General features: G+C 40.9%; 1 protein-coding gene across 1 annotated transcript in view; it reads left to right on the top strand.

The window, feature by feature from the left end:
* ehbp1l1a (EH domain binding protein 1-like 1a) overlaps window positions 1-19,734 on the top strand; it is a 37,628-nt gene extending 17,894 nt beyond the window's left edge. The window contains exons 16-26 of the mRNA XM_079215659.1: window positions 14,659-14,752; window positions 14,902-15,068; window positions 15,176-15,224; window positions 15,315-15,818; window positions 15,917-15,968; window positions 16,131-16,174; window positions 16,276-16,387; window positions 16,677-16,776; window positions 17,539-17,612; window positions 17,937-18,051; window positions 18,217-19,734. Of these exons, the coding sequence (XP_079071785.1) occupies window positions 14,659-14,752; window positions 14,902-15,068; window positions 15,176-15,224; window positions 15,315-15,818; window positions 15,917-15,968; window positions 16,131-16,174; window positions 16,276-16,387; window positions 16,677-16,776; window positions 17,539-17,612; window positions 17,937-18,051; window positions 18,217-18,310 (1,405 nt within the window). The 3' untranslated portion in view covers window positions 18,311-19,734. The remainder of the gene's footprint in view (window positions 1-14,658; window positions 14,753-14,901; window positions 15,069-15,175; window positions 15,225-15,314; window positions 15,819-15,916; window positions 15,969-16,130; window positions 16,175-16,275; window positions 16,388-16,676; window positions 16,777-17,538; window positions 17,613-17,936; window positions 18,052-18,216) is intronic.
* The last annotated feature ends 5,615 nt before the right edge of the window (window positions 19,735-25,349 follow it).

Here is a 25,349-nt window from a genome sequence, read left to right as displayed (position 1 = left end):
CCATTCGTGGTAAGGCTTTGATTAGCAGCTTTGGCTTTTATTTTGCTTTATCTTTGGCTTTTATATGCTTTATCTTTCAAACAAACTCACTATTTGTTTGGCTTCAAAGTGCTTCTGGGAATGTTTGAAAGAATTCTGTTTTGGTAGTAATCAGAAGCGACTCGATCTGTAGCAACGAGGGCTCTTCATTTGCATTTCTCCATTCTCAGCTGAGATGGACGGCATAGCACTGCAACTTGTGTCTTTCGGGTTATTTAATGGCATTTCTTTTTTAGGGATTTTGTTATTCAACAGTATTGGCCGTTTTGTTTTTGTTATTGAATAAGAAGCATTTTGCAAAAGGTTTGGTGTGTTTTATGCATGTTTGTAACCTGAGGGGTAAAACAAATATGATAAATAAGCAAATGTCTGAATACCAAAATTGAAAAGCAAACGAATTTACCCAACAAACATTTAACTGAATAGTTGAATATTCGGGTCCAGCCCTACCATTCAAATGTATTTGTAATGATTTGCATGTCTCATGACTTAAGGGAAATATCTCATTTTGATATAAAAAAATCCTTAAATATATTTGACTGTAAAATTTGGTAAAGCAAGACTCTGGTATCCTCTGTTTAGCATCTTTTCCTGCTTATAATATGTAGCAATGTTTCAGCACTGCAAACATGTCTCACTACGCTGCTTGTGAAATTGCCTAGAATATGGGATTATCAAAAATATTCTTTGTACGTTGAAATTTAACAAAAACAACTTAGTCAAAGTCATCTTGATGTAGCAAGTACCAAGTGATCGGGAAGTGTTGATTCAGTGTATTATTTTAAAAAGCTGCGGCTACTTGGCAAGACCTGGTCCTTCGTTCCGTGATTTATCACAAAATGCTTGTTTGGTTCGTGACTCTGGTTTGAATCTCTTGTTATCTTTTGTAGTGCTATGTCACATTGCTCATTTGCTTGTGTGCGAATATGATCTGGATATGGACTGCATTACTGCGGTGGACACTTTCCTTACATCATGACGTCATAACTCTGATCTTTTTGTTTTATTTTTCTATTTGTTTGTCCCTCAGACCTGAGAATATGGCCTCACTTCTGTCCCTAAACCCAAGACAGCCCATAGCCCAAGGGCTAAAATATTTTGAGATGCCAAAATCACAGATGAATCAAACAGAATCAAGGCCAACAAGGACATTCCCGAGCATTCAGCGAACAGTTCCTCCCTTCACTTTTGCACCTAAGCTAAACCCTTGTCAAGATTATACCGCTGCTTCAGTGGCTAAACCAGCAAGTCACTTGTCCATGATGTCCATTCAGTTAGGGAATGTAATACCCCAACCAGAGCCCATTCAGCACATACCCCTTTCTCCTACCAATCCCCAACCAACTTCCAGATCACTCCAGGGACCTTTGCTGCACTCGCCTCAAATTGCTACAACCTCTGACACAAAACCGATAGCAAGGATAGGAGTGGCCCATAAAAAAGAAGCTGTAACTATGGATTTGGGGTAAGTGTAGCTTGTTACTCTATCAGTTAAATCCCCTTTCCAACATTTAACACTTTAAATGCAAAAGTAAATCATGATGATGAAAGATTAGTCGATGTTGTGTAGGCTTTTTTTAAAAGCTTTGTTAAGCACTCCAGTCCTTTTCCTGACATCAAACTTTGGTATACTTTATTCCTTCAGAAATGAGAGCATGGCTGCTCAGTCTGGAGAATGGTCCATTGCAAAAAACTCACAGCAGGAGAAGCTACAAAAAAACACTCAAAGAATAAGCCCTGCTGTTCCAATACCCATTATGGATAAGAACGCCATATACAACATGAATGCCCAAGATCAAGTCACTTCAAGACGGGACTCTATTGGGTTTCTCTCAGCACAGCAAGACGCAACAGACAATTTATCTAAACAAAGAGAAGAATTTAAAGTAGATTTTGCATCATCTTCCACCAAAAGCATCGATGTGCATGGTTCTGACCCACAACATTGTATGGAGAAAGAGAGAACTGAAAAAGTAGCTTGGTCCATGGATAAGAGACCCTTGTGTGAAAGAGATAGAAGCATCACACAGGAACTTATGTTACCAAGCGCTGAAGCCAGTGGAAAAGAAATGGGCTTGTACATATCTAAGGTGGAACTTGGTCCATTATGTACAACATGGAGTTCTTGTTCTCATTCACCGTCCCCTTTACAGCCTGAAGTTCAGATTGGAGAAACAGTAGGCATTCCAAGTATGATTAAGTTACAATCAAGCTGCCCACTATGTTCCAAGATTCCTGGCATGCCATCTTTACATCAGTCAGAAATTACAGCTCGGCCTGATAGGAGGTTATTGCCTCAGACGTTACCCAGCAACAGAGTTCCTTTACTCCTGCATTTAGATTACATTTCTATTTATGAGGGGTCTACAGGAATTTCAAAAATGGTGGACTTAACACCGTCCTGCGCCAGGTCTGCCAGTATTCCTGGATTCCCATCTGCTTTGAAACGTGAGTCAAATATGACTTGTCTTTTACCTATATGTCCCAAAATTTGCAGGATTCCAGGGTTAGCTTCTGTTGGTGCAGTGACTGGGTTTGAAAATAATGTTTGGGACAGTTGTTCTCTGTGGAAGAAACAATTGCAGATAAAAGAAGCATTTGTTTTCTATATGTCTTGTGTTCAGGAGCAAGCGGTTACTGATACTAATATGGTTAAAATGATGGTGGCCATGTTGCCAACATGTTCTAGAAAGGCTAGTGTTCCAGGGTTTCCTTCTGCACCATTACAGAAGGCTTCACCTACTCCAGGTATGGCTAGTCTTCTCCATACATGCCCCAAACAGACAATAGTTGCAGGTATTCCAGGTAGACAAGGATGTATGGCATATAATGACAGCTGGCATATTTTAAGGGAATTTGTTTTATATAGGCCATTGAGAAGTAATCCTGCTCTGGTTCAGGAAAAGTCACATGAGGATAAAGAACATATGGTAGATATGTTACCATCTTGTCCCTGGAAGGAAACCATCCCTGGTTTTCCTTCTGTGCCCAGAAAAGAACATAATGTGCCCAGTGCTCCATTTGCACCAAGTCAAGATCTGAATTTCCCAATAAAAGTAATTGGTTTAATCTCTAAAGAGCCAGTTGGTGCTCAAGGTGAGGGTTTGGATATAAATAGGCACATTTTGATAAAAAGTAAAGGGGAAGTATTTACTCCTGATTATTCCCCAGGTGCAGGTCAGGATCTTGGCAAAAGAGAAATCTTCAGTACAGCGGCAGTGTTGCCTTCATACCTTGTGAGTACCTGCCTTGTAGGTATGCCCACAGGACCCCAGAAGCTGTTACCGAGTATTGTCAGTCTTGAACCTATATGCCCTAAACAGACCCAAATTCCTGGAATGTTGTCTCAAAATCAAAACATTTCAGACAACAAAGATTGGCATGCCTTGAGGCAATTGATCATCAAGAGACCAGAGAAGAAAACCCAAGCGTACCTTGTTCAGTGGATACTGAAAGACACATATATCCCTAAAGAAATGGTAGATATGCTGAGAAGTTGCCCGCACAAAGCCAACGTCTTTGGCTTACCCTCTGCTCCACAAGAACCCAGCATGGTTAATGTAATACCTTCATGTCCAATACATAGTCGAGTCCCTGGTTGGCCTTCAAAGACTGGACAGAAACTCTGTTTGTCTAGCTGCAATGAATGGTTTGCTTCTAAAATTAAACAGTGGGGCCGTCCATTTATCAAAAAGGAAGTGCAGATTGTAAATGCAGTGTTGTGTTTTGATGAGAACACTGCTGACAGTATGAGTGCAATATTACCCTCCTGCCCTGAGAATGCAAGTGTCCCTGGGTTTCCGTCTGCTCTAACACTGACATTAGTAGATGGCCCAACAATGGTAAATGTATTGCCTAGTTGTACAAAGGAATCTAGAGTTCCTGGAATGCCACTAAGAGACACCAGCAAACAGTCAAAGTGGCTAATGGAAAGTAAGTCGCTGCTACTTCCTAGGGAGAAGTCGGCAGTTAAATTACATTTACTGGATGTTAATGTGTTTTATTCGGATTGTGATATGATCATAAATATGGTATCAATATTGCCATCGTGCTCACAGACAGCCTGTTTATCAGGCTTTCCATCTGTGCCATATCAGGTGTTAGCAGATATACCAAGTATGATCAATTTATTGCCTACATGTCCAAGACATTCTAGCGTATGTGGAATACCTTCTAGACACCACAGTTGTTCTGATGAGGTGGATTGGAACGTGTATAAAAGACCAAGATATGAAAGGCCATTAAGAAACCCACGGAGACTGTCAGTAATACATGACCATAAAATGTATTTAACAGAAAAGGCAGTGGTTAGGATTATGGTATCAATGTTGCCACCCTGTCCAAAACATTCATCTATTCCTGGAATCCCCTCTAAGGAAGGAGAGATACCAGTGGAAACTGTGATGAGCATGTTAAAAACGGTAGACACTTTCCCTAAACACAGTGAAATTCCAGGTCTACCTGCAAAGAATAGAGCAAAAGATTTGGATGGCTGGTATGTGAACAAGGATGTAGTTTTGAAAAGCTCATTCAATAGAAGGTACGGAGTTGTCCACCAAGATTTAACAGTTAAGGATACATCATATAGGGAAAAAGAAATGATGCTGAGAATGCTTCCAACATGTCCTCGACGAGCCCTGAATCCTGGATTTCCATCCGCTCCACGACACCAACCTGTTGATGCCATTGTGGACACACATCCAGACATGGTACAGTTGTTGCCATGTTGCCCACAACAGTCAAGTATCATTGGTTTCCCCTCAAGAGTGTCAATGGTTTCTGAATGTAAATTAGGGAGCTGGTCAGTGGTGATGATAAAGATGCAAGACTGCAGTACATTTGATACAAAGTATCGTTCTCCTTCTTGTCCAAACATTCTCAGTTCGTTCTTTCCAACAGTTCCAATGCCTGAAATACATCAGCTTCCAAATATAGTAAATAGTGTGCCATCTTGCCCAAAGAAAGCCTCTGTTCTTGGGTCACCATCCACACATGTGCACCATTCAGAACAAGGGTGGCCAGGAACAACAACTGGAATTGGAAATGAAAGAAAAAACCTTATGAATCAACAGCTGTCACTGGAAGAACGTTCTATTTGTAAGGTTTCTGTCAGAGAGAAATCCAAACTGTTTATATTCCCGAGCCAAGATGTACCAGAGGATGTACAACAAAGAATGACAATAGAGGCTGAGGCACTTGTCAAAGATTTACCATCATCACATTTTTTGGACCAGCCATCCTCCAGAGTGGATGATATTAAGATGGTATGGGATGAGGCCAGTCCAATCAGATTAGATCTTGACACAGAGAAAACTAAACCCGATGGGTGTTCAGCTTTGGAGAGGTATAAAGATGAACAGAGCTTTTGGATACCCATTAAGGTGGAAGAAATAGCGGTTCTAGAAAAAGGGTGAGTTGGAGAGTTGGAGTTGGAGTTCTTTCTGTGATGACAGCGGTGTAGGCTTTGAACCATCTGGTTTTTGATTCTGTTTTCAGAAACTTGCATTGCAGAATGTGGCACTCCATTCCTGACATGCCAATATTCTTGAGTGTTAGGAAGAGGTGGGTTGCCTTGGTTTGCTTGTTGATGCAATGCGGTGATGCATTTTCATAATCATGCAATTCCTTTATATCAGCACCATCTGCATAATCTGCATTCCTTGTGTGTTGTGCTTTGAGTTATTCTGTGGTTCAGTTTTTCCCTCTTGTCACTTTTCATTATGTCAGCCCCTGGGGTCAAAAGGATATTCAAGAAACTAAGACATCAATATATGTTAAGGGCAAAGAAGCAGAGACTGTTGTAGTGACTGTGGGGTGTCATGGTTTCATGCCCATAGAAGAGTCAGATCAAACTCATTGATATTCTCATTTATAATGTCTTCTTTAGGTAGGCTTAATTTCTTGCCGTTCATAGCGTTAGCTCATGTGAGATAAATGATTTGCTAAAGAGATCAAATTTATAACAAAACGGCAGCAGAATACAAGTGCAAGTCAGTTTGAAAATCTATTCATAAAAGATCAAAACAAACAAAGACACCATGAGGCTAAGTGTAGTCAGATGATCACAGAAACTTAAAATTACTAAAGAAATATGTAGTTGTTGGAGAAGAGTTCCGTGTGTGTGAAATTCTTAATTTAAAGAAATTCAAAATGATTTCCATGGAAAGATTTAGTTCAATGTTTACTTTAAAGCACTTTGCTTTTTATGTTTTACAACTCTGACTATTAAAGGGATATATTGTGAAGAATATTACTGTTAAATAATTTGAAGTATTTTTTTATTCAGAAACAATGCTGGCTTTTCTGCACTGGCTGTTATAGCTGTAGTTGTGGAATCAACCTGCTGTGTTGTTTTGTTTGCAGTGCAGCTTTTTAGCTCTTGTGGATGGTTGTTGTAATACAGGCTGTTTGGAGTGAATTGCATTTGTTGAACTTGCATGCATTAGGGTAAAATACCTATCATAAGAATGATAATAAGTAGTCATTTAGAGTTGTATTTACAATGTTGCTATATGTAAATTTGTTGTAATTATATTGTCAAGCACTGATTACTTTCTCACTAATTGATTGAGGTACACTGTTCTAGGCTTCCATTCTATTATTACAAAATACTTTGTTGTAAGGCTTTTACACATTTTTACATTATTATACTTTTTACTTGTCATCTTCCAACAGTAAACTTTGACTATAACTATAACTTTAATTTATCTTCTCTTTAGACATGAAAACATGGTTTCACTACAACCATCATGCCCAGTTGCTGGTGCAGCACAACTCCCATCCCAAACCCAAATAAATAATGCAGAGCAGCAGTTACAAAAACATCCAACAAACAGGACCATAGAATGGGAGGAGCTACCAAAGGCACCTACAGTAAAATGTTCTACAGACCAGACCATAATATGGGAGGAGCTACCAAAGGTGACCACAGAGGCAACTAGAAATGCATTAGAAGAAGAAATGGAAAAGACAAAAGAAATGGTTATTCTCGCTTCCACGATGTTAAACACTGGTGATGAAATGAAGACACATACAGAAGCTGGGATAGCAGACATAATGCCAATATATCCAACAGTTAGTGATATATTTGAATTCACTTCTACTGCTAAACAAACTGATGAATGCCTACTGGACAGCAAGTCTACTTGGGATACGCCATCAGAGGATTATGACATTGTGACGTCATCAGAGGATAATGACATTGTGGATAAAACATCTTCCCACCCAGGTGCACGACATGTGCCATACTATGTGAAGCCTGAAATGGAATACAAACAGTCCACTTTCTTGGATGTCTGTCCCAGTGTGACAAACATTGGTGGCATGCCATCCAGGTTGCCCATGAATGAAAAACACTGGCTTATAGATCAAAAGCCAATATGGGAGAAACAATCAAAGATTAAGGAAATATTACAGCCATATACATTGAAGAATGAAGAAAAGAACAATAACCAAATGGTTTTACTGTTACCCTCTTGCCCCAAAAATGCTATACATCCAGGTTTTCCTTCTGCACCACAATACAGTTCAGTTTTTAATGGACCAAATATGGTGGATATTTATCCCAGTTGTCCAAGTGTATCCAGTATACCTGGTGTCCTATCTATCGATGAAGCCAACAACAGATCATGGATATCTCAGCAGGCTCCACTTTTGGAAAACAAAGTGAAAGCAGAATTTGTTGTAATGAGAGCATCACCAAAAGACAAGGATGAAATTAAACTAATGGTAGCTTTGGTACCAACTTGCCCAAGATATTCTTGCATACCAGGCCTCCCCTCAATTACACAACCTACTTTAGCATATCATGGATCAGATATGATGAGCCTTCTAAGATCTTGCCCCAAATCCTCTTGTATTGAAGGTGTTCCATCATTAATTGAACCATTGAGCAAAAGCTGGGCTACAGATTACAAACCCATAGTGGTAACACAGACAAACAAAAACATAGTTATGATTGAAGAGAGACCTCACAATGATGACATGAGAGCCATGTCAGCTTTAGCCCCAGCATGTCCAAAACAAGCTTGCATTCCTGGATTTCCATCTTCCCTGAAACCTACAGTAATCTATAATGGTTTTAGTGGGGTCAATCTCCTTCCATCTTGCCCACCTGCATCAAGTATTCCTGGTTTTCCTTCAATGCAGAAAGATGACAGGAAAGACTGGAACAGTTTTCATCAGCCATTATTGGAGAAGCAAATGAAAAAGAAGTCTACATTACTACTGGAAAACAAGAAAATAGAAGAAGACATGAAAGGAGCTGTGTCTCTTGCACAAAGTTGCCCAAGAAAATCACTCATCTCTGGCCTTCCCTCTGTCTCAAAACCCAGGATAAATAACGTTGACATGACAAATATGGTCAGTCTTTCCAGCTCATGCTCAAAAGTGTCACAAATACCAGGATTTCCGTCATCTCATACTTCAAAAGAATGGGCAGTGAGCAGGAAACCACTAATTGAACCAAGATTGAAAGAAAAGCTGGTGTCATTGATTGACAGATGTGAAGGAGATAAGAGAGCAATGAAAGCAATGGTTTCTCTTGTACCATCCTGTCCAAAAGAGGCACGGACGCCAGGATTTTCTTCTCATCCAAATGCCAAAAACACTTATAGTGCACCAAATATGATCAGCCTTTTATCATCGTGCTTGACATTTTCACAAATTCCTGGATTCCCATCAGTTGATGGGGATATAAGTTTAGGATGGGTAACAGAAAAGGGGTCATTGCTTAAGAGCCTACCAAAGAAGAGGGTCATATTTGACACATCAAATTACAACAAAAAGATAATGAAGACTATGGTTTCCTGTGTACCATCCTGTCCTAAAGTGACAAGAATCCCTGGTTTCCCATCTATTCCAAATCCCAAAATTGTGTATTATGGCCTAAATGTCGTCAACCTCCTTCCTATGTGCCCCCTAGTTTCTATCATACCTGGATTTCCATCAGTTGAAGTGCACAAGGAAGAAGGATGGTGTGCTGAACTGGGTTCATTGATGGACAGACCACAGAAGAACATTCCGGTTAGGATAAACAGCTCATCAATTAACATAGAAAAACCAAACAACATGCATGCTTTGGTTCCTTCTTGCCCAAGAGCATCAACGATTCCAGGCTTCCCATCTGTTCCCAAATACAATATGCTAAGTCTTGTACCCGTTTGCTCCAAAGAATCCAATCTCCCAGGATTTGCATCCTTTGAAGGGGCCTCAAAATTCAAATGGATTTTTGATCCACCCACTTTGTGTGATAAGCCATCAAAGGAGTCATTATTCATAATGCACAGTTCAAATCAAGACAAAGAAACTATAAAGACAATGTTGGCCTTAGTGCCATCTTGTCCAGAAGCATCCACAATCCCTGGGTTCCCTTCGGCACCTCGAAGGAAATCCAAGATTGAACCCAACATGATACGTTTTGTACCTTGCTGTTCCAGTGCTTCAAGTCTCAAAGGATTTGCCTCCATGACTACAATCCCAAACATAGTGTGGCTGAATGAAACAAACCCAATTTTGCTAAAGCCTCAGGAGAAAAGGGCTGAAATAATGTTCCCACTTACTGAATATGACCAGCTATCTTGCTACAGCACGAAAAGCATGGTGACATTAGTGACATCCTGCCCAAAAGAAGCCAGAGTACGTGGTTTTCCTTCTGCTCAAGTTGTAAACAGACCACCAAACATGGTCAGCTTATATACGTCTGCTTCATGTGTTTCATGCATCCCAGGTTTCCCATCAGCAAGGACACTTAGCTCTGAATGTATAAATATACAAACTAGGACAACGCACAGCGAGTCCTTGTTTGAGAAGTTGCAGAATGAGAAGATTTGTGTCATCGCAAAATTCCCAGCCAAACATGACCAAGATGAAATGAAGTACATGGTAGCAATGGCTCCATCATGTCCACATGTAACTCAAATTCCTGGGCTCCCCAGCATTTCACAATTGAATTCAGAAGAGGAAGAAACTATGATCATTCAAGTCCATTGTTCTACTGGGAAGCATACGCCACAACAATTGCCTCACGCACAGTCAACTCAGTCATATCACAAAGATCCAAGAATGTCTGGTGTTCCCTCCACATCTCTTAGCCTTTCCAGCACAGCACGTGCATATGGTGAGACATTCACAGTGTGACGATTCACCTTTCTATGTCTTGTTTTTTGTGTGTATTTTACTATGTTTGCTTTTATGACAGAGGAGAAATTCAAAGATGATGCGAAGCAAAACATAGACCTTTGTGTAGATAAGGGGTAAGTAGAAGAGCCCAGTGCTCTTGCATTGTTTGCTGTGAAAGGGGTCAGTTTAGTGCCTGCCTAACATGGACTGTTTGGACATATGGACGGTAGATTTTATAACTTGAAAATACAGTGCATGGTAAATTTCAGTATCTCTGTGAATGCTATATTTTATTGTGTGTTGCCGCCCGAGTTCTGTGGATCACGCAACTGTTGTTTCTGGGTCCTCAGCAAATCACAAGTAGAGAGGACAGTAGCAGAGGTAGCCCAGACAAAAGTGAAGAAACCATTGGAAACATCAGAACCAGCAGGAGTTTTGGGTTGGGAAGTATTGGAGGCAGAGGAAACAATTACAGAAAAACAAGCGAAGTCCTCTTTGTCAGCAAAAGAGGAAGAGGCGTCAGGATTAGTAAAGGCTATTGTGGGTGTTTTCCACAAAGGGTAAGTGTAAGACTGGCCTGAAACTAATAGTGTGAAGCATGCGTCATAGTGTGCATCAATTATTGCTAACCCTAAATAGAGATATTCCACATTCCACCACAATATGCTCATTCTATTTTTCTATTCAGATGTTGACATTTAAAAGTTTGGGGTAAAGAAAATAACTGGATAGCATTTGCATGGGAATTTATTTTACTTTCTCCAGTACTCACTGGTTTCTATAATTAGTTACATGTTTATTGAAACCATTGTTTTTGCATGGTTCCAGGTTTCACTCACTCACTCCAGTATCCATGTCTCACAGTTATGAAACAGTAGCATCCATTGTGGGGCCGTCTAGCTCTACTTTAGCTGAAGTGGAGCACCAACCCATGGCTGTCTCTTCTATGGATCTGAAAGACAAAACACTGACCCCTTCAAATGAGTTTTCAACACATTTCTCTGGCAACACTACTTCCATAAAGAAGATAGAGGGACAGTTTGAAGACATTTACACCAAACATAACATTGAATATCAAGCAAGTGCTGAGCCTTACATGTTGGACTTGGAAGGTGATCGATCAGCATCTCCATTACCAACTACCGACAATGATGACAGGTTTTTGGTTTGTGCAAGCATTAAAAAATGGCCACCGCTGACAGAGGCAGATATCACTGAAATATCGAAGGAGGAGGATAGTGAACAAGCAGAGCAACAAGAGGCCTTTCTTGATCAATGGCATACAAACGAAAGATCACTTACAGGGCAGGACTCATATTGTACAGTGTATATTGAAAGCTTGTTAGCAAGGCAACAGACGGAGACAGAACAGGATGAGGTTAGAACCGTGTCAACTTCACCACAGCTGGATAAAGGGTGAGTGCTTGGGTACAGTGACCCAGTAAAGTGTTTGGTGCACGGTGTGATCGTGTATATGTTCTGCGTTTTTGGTGATAACATTGTCTCTTGTTCTGCTTATAAGCGCTTACTACTCAGGAAATTGTGATGGTCAACTATCTGTAATGGCAGTTAAGATTGGCATTGTGATATGGAATGGTAATGTTGCCTTTTTCGTTGCGTTTTAAGTCTTGTACACTTAAGGGAACTTTGTCTTTACAGTATGTGCTTTATATGCTGCTGTGTTGTTTCAAGTGTGCATGTACACAAGCAAAATATTGAAAATGACGGTCAGTTTTGTTTTACAATGTGTCATACGATTTGCTTATTGTTTACTTGTCTTATTCAGTTGAGCATATTCATTGGTTGGAGTTAAGGTGCATGGTACACCTATATGACGAAGAACAGCAAAATTCTGAAGCTTGTCCTTTCTCTTCCTTAAGCCCCCAACAAACAAACACGGAAGGAATTTCTGCCACATCCCTGCAGCCTACATCAAATGAGTCACTGACATGTTCCAATGTTCACAGAGAGAAACCCATGGACAAACCCTCATGTATTCAGGTCATTAGTCCAGTTGGACCACAAGCTGGCATTGCTGTCCGAGGCAGAAAGCCCAAGAGAAAAGTTCCAGAACAGAAAACGTTTGATCAGGAAGAAGACACTATTCCATCACGGCCACTCAGAAGGAAGGATAGTTTAACTCCAGACCGCAAAAAAAAATCTGATGTTGCATCGGTCACTCTACTCCCTGAGGTTGTTCCAATCCAATCTTTAGGGAAATATCCTACTGGTGAGGTACAACCTGCCTCTGCCCCATCTTGCCGGATAAAGAAAAGAGCCAGTAGTATTCCTTGTGTACCTCAGAATGGTCATGCCCAAGAAAGTGTTTGTGCTCAAGTAACGTCATTCCCAAGTGACTATAGACAGAAACGAGAAGTTGAATCTGTGCAAATATCCATGGATGTTGTTGCGCCTCCTCGTGTGAAAAGAAGAGATGGTAGTTTGCCACCTGAAACTTCACAGAAAACTACCCCTTGCAAGCCTCTGAGGAGAAAAGACAGTGTGACGAGAGAGAAATTTGTTCCAAAAACTAATGACCAACAGGATATGAAAGCCCAAGTCAGCTCTGCTTTGAAAACTATGAACCCTGTTCCTCCTCAACCATGTAAGAGAAGCTCTGTTGTCTCAGGTGCTCTTGAACCTTTACAGAGCATTGATAAACCCGGTCAAACAGCCACTGAAATGATCCCTTCACAACCAGTAGGGAGAAAAGATCAAACAATCGAACAACACTCTCAAGAAACAGATTTTGTCGGGAGTGCTGCTCTACAGGCAAAGACAGAACTGGTCTGCTCAAAGCACACAGAGCAAACCTCTCGTACTTCGGAATGGTTTAAGAAAGACATTAATACATATGTCCAGGCTTCTTCTCACGTATTTCCTCCCTCAGAAACGAAGGGAATCGGGAGCCTAACCCCAAACCCTGAACCAGAGATGTTTCATGTTGAGCAAACTGCTTCTCTCTCAATCATCAAGAAGATACGTCTTCCACAACGTGGCAAGAAATTGCCCTCAAGCAAATCCGGCAAAATCGACGATAACAAAGAGTTTGTAAAACCATTCCAGATAGCAAACACTGTTATGGATGAAATAAAGCAGTCAAATGCTGCTGGTGACACATCTGTTGGTACAATTGACATCACGTCTTCCCAGAAAACCAAAGATTCATCAGAGATAGTAGTAGCAGAGAAAGACAAACAAACAACTCTTTGTATGCCAGTGCCGCGTGTGAGGAAACGTCTAAGTGGCTCCTTCCCAGATGACGTTACAGCCATGGCGAGCACATCTAAGCCTTCCAATAGAGAAGAGGCACAGGCAGCAAAGCAAGATGATCAAGATAAAGAATTATCAAAAGTGCAACACAGCAAAAGATTTTCCCCTCTTCCTTTGGGTGATCCTCCTTCTTCATTGACAGAATTAGTGACTCCCGTAAAGTTGAGGAGAAGTAGATTGACCATTGAGGCCAAGGTTCAAGTAGAGCATGGTCATATTTCAGAGAAGACACCAGGCGCTTCAAGCTTACCTGTACCAAAGCCAAGGGTAAAGAAACGTCTCAGTGGTTCATTCCCAGATGGCACGACAATTTCTGACTCACCAGCTCTCCACCTGGCAGACACAGTAACTGACACCACTGGTGATGAATCAGTCCAACAGAATGAGCAGTCAAGCTGGCCAGTTCCATTGCCACGGGCCAAGAAACGTCTCAGTGCCACTTATTCAGACAGCACTTCACTTGCAGACAATTTATTCCCTCTCGAAATGGAATTATCTCAGAGAACCCCAGAGGATACATCTGCTACTGGCAAGGAAACTAAGGAAGGCTCAACATCGCTGGATTCAAGTGTGATCTCTGAAGGTTTCGTCACAATCCAAGGAGAAGATAATGGTGAATCAGAGTTGGAACGTGAAGTGCTAGAAGCAATGGGAGAAGAAGGATTTCCTCAGGAAGACGCTGTAGAAGATACTGAGAAGGGACTGGATGAAATCATTGATGGCTGGACCTTCACAGAAAACCCTGTTGTAACAGAGGATTTAGAGAAGGCTGCAGAGTGTGTGTCTGAGCAAACTGACATTGAAAAAGTCCTGGGAGAAGAGATTGATAGGTCCCTTGCTTCCACTGTTGCATCTTCTCAGGATGACTGGCTACATGTACAGGATGATGAAGACAGTGAACCAATGGAAATAAACTCAAGGAAGGAAATGAGGGATGAAGAGTTGGACTTTGGCTTTGTAGCTGTAGATGTAGATACTGGTTGTTTAGAAGAAGATAAGTTAAGAAGGTAAGATTAGTCAGTAAACTTGAAGGTGTGGGGGTGTACTTATAATTAACTAGCTCTACACAATATAAATGATCATGTCCTTGTATTTCCTAATCATCTAACATGGTGTGGTATCATTACCAACATGGTTTAAAAAATCATCAATAACCAGACCAACTTGTTATCAAAGACATTGTGGAAGTTATTTCTCACTTTGCTTTGTTTTTGTGTGTTTCTCCAGGCAAAAGGAGAAGTCACAAGTTGCTGGCCTCCACAAAGCCAATGACCCAACAACACCTCAGAAAAGACCTGCAGATGGGGCGGTCTCTCCAGAAGTATGTTAAAGCTGCACCTGTCAATATTTATATCTTAACAATTGATCAAAATTGAGAATAATGTGCTCAGAGTGAAGAATTATCATTGACTCTGCATTGACTTATTTTTTCACAATCCTACCTCAATATTGTTATTGCGTGTGTTCTAGGTCTTTTCGCCCAATCCCAGTTTAGTGACATCTAGTCAGTCTCTACTGGACTGGTGTCAGGAAGCCACGCAGGATCACAAGGGAGTGAAGATCACCAACTTCAGCACCTCCTGGAGGAACGGCCTTGCCTTTTGTGCTATTTTACATCACTTCCAACCAGAAAAGATGTGAGAAACCTGTTGACAATAGTTGGTCTCTGGATAGAAAGAGTATCGTACTTTTCTTTATGCAGACAGTTTTATGAGTTTATTTTGTCTTCTCTTTTTTTGTATAGTAATTATGAAATGCTGGACCCGTATGACATCAAGCACAACAACAAGAAGGTGATTGGCTATCAGTTGAATAAAAGACCAACATTGAATAATATTTCATGTGTTGGTTGATGATTCCTAATCCGATTAATTTTTCTACAGGCCTTTGACGGCTTTGCCGAACTTGGCATTTCCAGGCTGATGGAGCCTTCAGACATGGTCATGCTAGCAGTGCCTGACCGCCTCATTGTCATGACCTACCTCAACCAGATCCGCACCCATTTCACGGGCCAGGAGCTCAGTGTGCTCCACATAGCGAGGAATAGCAGTGAGTCTAGCTATGCAGTAGCAGGGGACCGGGAGAGCCAAGAGGACCCCGAGGCGACTGTTCGCTACTGTGCTCAGAGGCTGCAGGAGGAGGGCATAAGTCTAGACACCAACGGGGCAGCAGGCACCTCAGAGTCAGCGGACAGTAAAACCAGGGACGTCGTACCACCTCCCAGAACCAAACGGATGCAGGCTGCTGGGGCTCAGCTACCAGTGGCACCGCCAAGGACTCACTTCCTGTCCAAAACTGGTTTCTCTCATGTCAAAGACGCAGATCTGGTCAAGAAGCGTAGGTCACAGCGAAGGAGTGGGTCACTAGAAGAAGGAGACATATCGGTGGTATGATTCCTAATTGCTTATTCATGTATCCCCTTGTTATTCTCATCATTGCATTTTTCTCTTATCTGTGATGTATGAGGAACTTTTTTTGTCTGCAGGTTGTTGCAGGCCAAGAAGACAGTGTGATTACTCGGAGGAAGTCAGACACGGGTTAGATTTCATATATCTTTATTAACATACATTTGAACATATCCCCTTATTAAAAAACAACAACTGTTAAACACCTTTTTTTGATGCCTTTGTTTGAACATGGTGATTTGGAATGTTTTTTCACTGTTAAAAAACTAAAGTGGTATTTGTGTTTGTCTACAGAAAGAACAGACGCTGAAGTCGAGGAGGGAAGACCAGAAGGCCAAGTCAGTCACCTTTTGTTTCATTGCAGGGTTAAATCTCGACAGCTGACCATAACTGTCTGTTGGGTAATTGTGTTTGTTTGTGCGTGTATGAATACATCTAGGACCCCAACCAGTATGTGCTGAGTCAGATAGAAGCCCTGGAAGCGGAACAAAGTCATATTGATAACAGAGCAGGTGTGGTGGAGAGGAAACTCAGACAACTACTGGAAACAGGTAAGATCATCTTAGTACAAATGGGCGCACAATAAAGGAAAAGCACATTAAATTCTGGGTGACATTCTGGGTAATATTTAGAGAAAACAAGGGTAGAATTTGTACAAATTATTAACCTGAGGGAAGAACATCTGTCATTTCAAGGAATGATTTGAAATTTGAAGCTGCTATTTAGCTGTGATATAGATATTATTCAGTATTCACTGTGAAACTGCATTATTCCATTGTAGGAAAGAAAGAGAAGGACTATGACTAACAGGGGTTATAGTAACGGGATTCTCTCCTGCAGGCAGTGACAAGGTGGAGGAGGAGCGGTTGATTCAGGAATGGTTCACGCTGGTCAACAAGAAGAATGCTTTAATCAGGAGGCAGGACCATCTGCAGCTACTGTAAGACATCCACGACTGACGCTGCTGGAAACATTAGAACACAGTAGAAACTGTTCATTTCCATCTTTAGCACACGTTCATCCTGACGTCAGCTGAATCCACATGTACGCATAAATCCTCCATCCGCCACCAACATAAAGTCATTATTTTCTTAGATCTTTCACCAGGGCGTGTAGGCTATGTTGCTTTTTAATAAAGTATTGTATTAGGGTTTTCTTTAACAATAAGAAAGATTAAAGGTTTCCATACAGGTCACGTCGCTGCATCAAATATCGTGGGACATTTAAGCAGCAACTGTAGTTAAAAGACTTTGACAGAAGAAAGAGAACTAAACGTATAGCTGCCGAAATAATGAATGAAGTTCCGCTGTTGCTTCTTGTGCTCAATGTCTCTCGCTTGAAGTCCGGTCCACTCAAGGGAGCCAATGAAAGATCTCGATGTGAGAAAAGGTTTGCGGTTGTCACTGTGCAGGATTTCTGAATATTAAGCAAGCAAGCAAAATGAGAAATTGTAGGTACCGGCTCACTCTTGACCTCTGATACAATAGTTTGACAAAAGAAATGAGCTCAACGTTCGCTTCTACATTTCATCTTCATTGGCAGATGGAGTTTGCTCAGTTGTCGCGGTGATGCCTCAGCACAATCTCCACGACAACTGAAAAAACCTCATCAGCTGGTTTAGCTCTGGATAAAAGCTACTCAGTAGACCTTGAGGTGAGCACAGATGTCGGACATGTTGTTATGCATCTCTTGTGATTAACAGGCTGGAGGAACAAGACTTGGAAAGAAAATTCGAGCTGTTAAACAAAGAGCTGAGGGACATGATGGCAATCGAAGGTACGACTTTACCATCAACACACTCTACCTTCAACATCACCAAACACTGAGGGCAAATGCTCAGATTGTAGCCTGTAGTACTTCTCCATAGTGTACCGTCAGTGTGCTACTACAGTAGATGGAGTTTAGAGAAACAGACAGGAGTACCAGAGTAATACACTGCTGTGGATGTGTTTTAGTGTACACTATATTTAGAATATTTCCCCCTTTACGTTGCTGTCAGACTGCCTCTCTGACGGGGAGCTGAAGCCGTCATCCATGCTCTCTTCAAAGCTACAAGACTCAGCCATTTTACCTGTTCCCTCTCTTGTCTTTGTGGTGCAGAGGGGCAGAAGACTCAGGCCCATAAACGCAGAGAGCATCTGCTGCTTCAGGAGCTGGTTTCACTGGTCAACCAGAGGGACGAACTGGTCCACAACATGGACGCCAAAGAGAGAGGGTGAGGTCCACTTCCTCTGCTGTTTTAGGGTGAATTAAGTCTTTGATTGGCTCCACAGCTGTGGGTGGGTCTACATGATCCTGGTGGTCTACATGGGCACATATGCACACACTTACATGTTAATGCAGCAGCTCCCGTGACTCTCCTCGTCTCCCTTGTCCTCAGAGCTCTGGAGGAGGACGAGCGTCTGGAGCGAGGCCTAGAGCAGCGGAGGAGGAAGTACGCCAAGCAGCAGAAGGAGAAGTGCGTGATGCAGTGATTCTGTGAATCACAAAAACACCGGCTCACCTATCTGACAGGAAGTGGGTGGGAAGACGACTTTGTTCCTCTTTTCACCTGAAGCCAGACTGAAGGGGACACTCAGACGTAGCGGTCCTTCTGAACCAATATGAGGCGGATGTATTTCCAATGGAGGTGGGCCACAAACAGAACAAGGCTCTGAAAAATCAACTTTTTCTTTTTGGTTCGCTTTCCCCTTTTCAATGTCGCGTTTTTGGGTGTTTTGGCTCCATTTTATGACCGGAGATCAAAGTGGGCTGTAAGTGTAATTTTCCACAAATCAACGCGTTGTTCATAAACTAAACCCTACAGGAGGTTCAGCACCCACTGAGCAGAAGAGGCAGCAGGGCCTGAGAGAGAGAGAGAGAGAGAGAGAGAGAGCTTCTTGCACGTTTGGACTGTTTGACTGTTTGCTTTGCAGTTTCTGTGTGTGTGTGTTTTTTTTTATGACTGTTGTTACAGACGGAATTGATTAAAAATGTTAGACCTGGAGATGTTTGGTACAGATATGAGCTGCCAAAAACAGGGGAAGTAGTTCCAACCATGTTGGGATTGGACCTGCCGATAACCACGGTCCAGTGGCAGTTCATTCATAGTTACAGGGGAAGGAGTCTCAGTTTAAGTTTAAAACAGACTTGGGTTAGGGTTAAGGAAAGACTCCTTCTCTCCTCCTCGGCCTAGCTTCGACGCCAGAACTCAGACCTAGACGATCCAGACATACGTTTGCTGTTACAGAAGCTGTTTGGAGACGAGAAGCAGCTGGAGTTTGGTGTTTGAGATGTTGAAATATTTACATTATACGGTTTGATGAGATACAGGACGAGGAGAGCAGTCAATTTTAAATAACTTATTGGGTAGATTTTAAGTTTTACTATTTATTCAAGTCGTCAACTGGAGAAGCAGCCGAGCAGATATGTGATCCAAAGTTAAGAGCACTCGTTATCATAGCATTGGTCTACCGTCTGTGCAGCTCAGTAGCATTGATCCTCTCTGTAAACTGATGACAGTGACATAGGAATATGTATACATACAGGATTTTGTATTGAGAAAATGTTCTGATGAGGCTCAAGGTGTCTAAATACATTAAGTGACTCCTGTCTTTTATTTTGAAAATACTGTTTCATTACACAGATGGTTTGATCCTGAAATGAAAGGTGAAGATGTGAACATTTCTTCATTCTCAAAGCCAAATCTTTGTCAGCGCGATATTAACATTATTAAGGGAAACTTCCTCCACGTTTTTGCACTGAAGTGATTTCTCTTCAGTGCAAACGTTCTGTAAAAGCGCTGTTTATTTTATGCTGAAACTTTTCCTGTCAGAAGTATTGCTGTTTTTACTTTCAGGTTTTCATGTTACATTTGCACTATTTGGAAAGTTTGGAAAATACAAAAGATTTGACCGCCTTTAATTTCTCATGCAGTTTTATTTCATATTGTACTATGGATTACATGTTTTCCTACAATATTTGTTTATCACCCAGCAGACACGGAGCAACATCAGCATGTATTTGGAGTCATTGACCGTCCTCTGAGCTCTATGAACCGTTGAGGAAAGTCTCCTGAGCTGCTAAATGTTTCTTTTTTCTCACCAGCGAGTCGCTCACTTTGTCTCAAAGTATCGTCGACAGAACTTATTTCCCATCTTCCCCCAAACCTCCATCTTTGTTGCCCAGTAAATAAATACTGTACCCTGGAACAACACACCTACAGTATCTATCTGTTCATACTATGTTTATTTTTATATTTATTCATACATTATTCCCTAACTTTATATCTTGTTCCCTTGAACCCACAATAAATGTTTATTATTCTTATTATTCTTTTATTATTTAGGACTGTGGGCCATAATCTAAAGCATCCCCATATATTTGTATTATGATTATTATTTATATATATATATATATATATATATATATATATATATATATATATATATATATATATATATATATATAGTACTCTACAGTATCATCCGTAATACAAGGAATGCATTTGTGTCAAATGGAAATTTAAACAAAGTAAATCATAATTTGCATAATATTTATTTAATGTAAGATGTTATAGACGGCAGATTTCTGAATCATAAGATTATGATATTGTTTCTAATATAAAGATATATTCAGAAGGTTTGTCTTACATGTATTGCATCGTACTATTCAGGACTAAACACACAGTAATACGGTTCACACTAACAGAGTGTTCTATGTCACAAACTGAACACATTAAACATTTCACAATTGATATTTCTCATTCGGCCTGCACCGTCCTTCTCTGTCTGGACTTGTGAGCGGACACAAACAGCTGCTTCCTGTGTGGGAGGAGCTTCCCAAACCCAGCTGCACAGAAGCAGCAGAGGGAGAACTACGTCCTCTGTGCCGGTGGAGACGGGACGCTCCAGTAGCGGTGGTCACTGTGTCTGTGACTCATCGGGGTGCTGGGAGGGGTCCGGTAGTCCTCCATCCTTCTCATCTGGTCCTGTAGTCCTCCATCCTTCTCATCTGGTCCTGTGGTCCTCCATCCTGGCACCTCTCCTGTGATTATTCGATGTGCCTCAGGTGTGTTTGGGAAGTGTCTCGTTACATGTAAAATAACATGCAAAATATACCTTCCTGACTACACTTTGTGGCACTTGTCCCACCTTTAAGGATCGGTTTCCATTGTATAGTGAGCTGGCTTAACTCCCAAATGTCTTCTTGAGGACCGATGCAGCCGGTAAACATGGTCTGACCTGGGGGCACCATGTACGGTGGTGCGCTTGAACCCATCTCCTCTGTTGGTTAACCTTTGCTTGCATCGGGGCTCCTATCAACATATCCACAGGATGTCTTTTTAGTTCAATCGTGGGTGACTGGTGCTCTTTAAAAATAGATGACTAAAAGCAAAAATTCCCAGACTGCAGCTTTTCTAAAGAGAGAAATAATAGAAAGAGGAAGTGAGAAAGTCTTGCTCAATACTGGAAGGAAAAAACACCTAAATCAACAGGAAGACTGACTTTGAATCAGTTGCACGACTATAATTCATTTAGATTAAATCCAGCTCATCAGAACATCTTGTTGCAATAAAATGTCAAGCCGAGTTTTGAATTAAACCAGATTAATTATAAACCCCTCTTTGAGTTTAGTCCTTTCTTAACCAGGTTTAATGTCAGTCCTGTGTCAGTATGAACACTTTTTATTATTTTAAAATGGGCCTTAATATTGAAAATATTTCTGCATAATGAATGTCTCTCACTGAGCTCTGTGCAGCTCCTTTAACCCACTATGTATCTAAACATGTCCCCAGCTCCAGGGAAGACTGTTGTGCTTTGTTCAAACTACGAGCAACAAAACAAGTGTGGTTGGCAACATTGTTACCAAGTCACCATTGAAGTGTTGCGTAAGCGCTCGTTGACGTAGTTATGTTAAACAGCGTTTGTGGCCAGTAAACCAGAAGATGGACCAATCAGTGTCCTGTGATGAGCTGCTGGCAACTACGGGCGGGGTTGAGGTCTGTGTGACACGTTACGGAGAGGCGACTCCTGAAGAGGCTAGCGTATATATGCTGGAATAGCATCAGAACGGGAGAGCATTTCTTTGTTTAAAGAAGAGAAAAGATTGAGACTGAAGGCTCTTCTCAACTTGCTTCAATAAGAGTTTGATTGACAGATGGTTCATCCAATCACCTGCCATCTACGGTGTTTTCTTTATATGCCTGCCTCTTTCCAAACAATTTGCAAGGACAGCTTGTCAGATAGTACTGTGTAACTAACAGGCCACAATCTCCGGTTCTGCCGAGTGAAACCAAAGAGGAAGTGTCTTAAAACATGCCTTCTCTCTACTGACCAGCAGGGGGTGACTCCTCTGGTTGTATAGAAGTCTATGAGAAAATGACTCTACTTCTCTCTTGATGTATTCCCTCAGTAAACATTGTAAACATGAGTTTATGTCTCAATCTCTAGTTTCAAGTCTTCTTCAATACAGCATGATGTTCATTTAGTAAATTATGCTTCATTTAGAGTCAAATAGCATTCCAAATATGGTAACTTCCTTTCATTGGTGACGAAGAAAACAACATGGTGCCGTAATCCAAAATGCTGTAATCCAAGATGGCCACGGCAAAATCCCCTAACTCCAGGCTTTATAACGGAAGTCCACAAACCAACTGGTGACGTCACGATGACGTCACCAGTTGGTTTGTGGACTTCCACAGTTTGGTTTGTGTTCTACGTCCATAATATGAATATTAACATCAGCAGCATTGAAGCGTTTCACCACAGTCCAGTCATGTCATTCATTTTACGTGCAGTACCTCGTTAACCTTTATGCCTAGAGGCATAACAAAAAAGTGTTTTCATAACTTCTGAATACGACAAAATATATATTTTTGGAAATATTGCTTAACATACAGAGAGCACATATAGTTACTTATATATAAGTCATGTTTAGGGATACATCATAACATTTATTCTAGCTACACCTTAGTTATTTTGTGTGTTTCTGTATTGTGTGTGTTCTGGAGTATATTGTGTCTTTGAAAGCAGCAGCACATAAATACAGGAACTCAGAAGGTCCAAAGGGGTGGGGGGGGCGTATCTTTCTGTGGAGGAAGACTCATTTCGACACTTTAATTACGACATTCCTCAGAGCCGAATCATAAGTAATCAGCACATGACAGAACACACTTCTAACCAGCTGGAGTCATGTCTGCGTGTCACACAACGCTATGGGTCGTCTGGCCTACTTTAGTCCTGTTGTGGATCTGGATGTGGGAGGCCGGCTGTGACATTCAATCTCAGGCAGAGGAGGGTGAGTGTTCAGGTGTTTGACACTCTGGGATTGAACAACGTTACTTCCATGAATATTTAAAACTTTCACATGCTTATGAGGTGGTGTCGTCATATATTTTAACTCTGAGGCACATTGCTAGGAATAACAACTGTTAATAAAATGATCAATAGAAATGCCCTCAGACAAAAGGGGACTATTCACATTTCATATATCATAATTTGTATTTTATTTTAAGAGCTGGATTAGGTCCAAAAGGCAGTGGTAGAAGAAGTATTCAGAATTTGTGAGTAAATATCAACAACGGGTTAAAAAGTAAAAAGTTCAAAAGTATTTCCAGCAAAATATCATGATTGTATCATAGGTTTAAAAAATAGTTGAGTTGTTTACCTTATTACACTGCATTATAATCTGTGGACCAATCATTTGTTTTGTACGTAAAATGACTGTAAAGAAACATCTTTCTATGGCTGACAGATGCAAGTAGTGGAGCAAAACATACAGTAAGGAATTAAAACACATATATTTTGTTACTTTCCCACATTTTCATTTGTTTAAACTTTATACAATCTGTGGTTCAACCACACTGAATATTATGTTTACTTATCATAATCATGGTTTATTTATCTGGACAACTTGAAACTTTGATCTGCTGAAGGCGCTTGAGAAAAGGTCAGGGGTCACCAAAGTTATTAGGATTCCTCCGCTGGGGACCATGAATATCCAATTACATTTAAATGTTTTTCAAGTATTTGTTTTTACAAATATACCCTGAGCCATCACTTGGTAAATAAAAAAGGGAATTATAGAGGACAATGCAATATGACAAACATTCTGTCACTTTTATTAAATGTTTTATTTATTTATTATCATGAAATCTTAAATATGATACAAGAAATGTATTTTCTCAAACAATTTTTTTCACAGCATAATCTTTTATCTCTTAACTTTCATGAAGTATATCTACATTTGACTTTAACACTTAAAGGTTCTCGACATGATATTTTATATATTTTTGTGAGAGCAAATTAATCTATTGAATGTTTAAAAATACTTGTATATCTAGAAAGAGGAAACAAAGTCAGACACCACCCTGATGAAGACGAGCTGAACACACTTGGGAAATAATTGGGAATAATTGTCCAAAGCAGCCTAATACTGATGGTTACAATGGGATGCAGAGTATTGTGCCAGCTATAGTTCTAGTATAGTATATTGAGTATAGTGTCACGACTCGGCTCTAATGCCATGCCAAGACGAGAGGGAGAGCAGCGTTCAATGCAAAACATAGTTTATTCACCAAATAAGGTGGGTGGCAAAACCCAAAACAGCTGAAAACAGTGATAGATCATAGAGCTCTGTTGCCTGGCTGGCCACACAATGCCCAGCGATGGAGAGAGAGAGCTGACCATCTCAGAGGCGGAGCTTTATCTTGGGAGAGCACCGGGCCCAGGTGCTTCCCATTAGGGTGTTCTCCCCCTCCTGCTACCTATGGGGTGCAGGAGACAGACAGGCAGACAGACAGGCTAGGGAACCGTAATCTAATCTAGAGGTGGCTGCTGGACATGAAAAGTGATTCAACAGAGTAACACATTGATTTTCTCTGTCTTTGCCTTTTGTTTAGTGGAGATTTTCCATTCTGATAAACAGACCAGGCTGGACTGGAAATCTGACCCAGCCAGTGAAGTAAGTTGGGGCGCTAACTGACAGGTTTTTATTTAATTATAAGGCTTTTATCAAGAACTGTCAAAACACACTTTAATTAATCGCTTAATAATTACAACAGTTTGACCTAATTGTTACTTGCTAGCTGTATGAACACATGCTATTATATTTCCTCTATTTTATATTGTATCTGCAATGTGGTACTTTATTAACATGTGATTCAGTTATTTCAGCACTTGAATGAAAGAAAAAAAATTATCTGCATAATTTTTTTCTTATCTGCATACCATCTATCTCTCTCACGATAGTAAAATAACATAACGTAACGTAAACGGTGAGCTTTTAGAGAATTTCTACTTCTGGCATCGGAAATACCACAAAAATACAATCACGGTAAACAAAACCACATTCGAAGGCCGCATCTGTCTTGTATGAGGTTGTTGAGGTTCCTCTGAGTTTCTGTGTGAACCTGTAGTTCTACGCTCTTCACTGATGTTCTCTTGCATCTACCTGTCCTCCCAGTGGAGTGAAGTTCTGCTCACAGTGGACTCACCGCGTCCGGTACCCGTGCTCCAAGCTTGTGGCAGAAGC

The sequence above is a fragment of the Taurulus bubalis genome (genome assembly GCF_910589615.1).
Source record: "Taurulus bubalis genome assembly, chromosome: 3".
NCBI lineage: Eukaryota > Metazoa > Chordata > Actinopteri > Perciformes > Cottidae > Taurulus > Taurulus bubalis.
The sequence above is the reverse complement of the archived record's forward strand: the minus strand, read 5'-3'. Positions and strand labels throughout refer to the sequence as shown.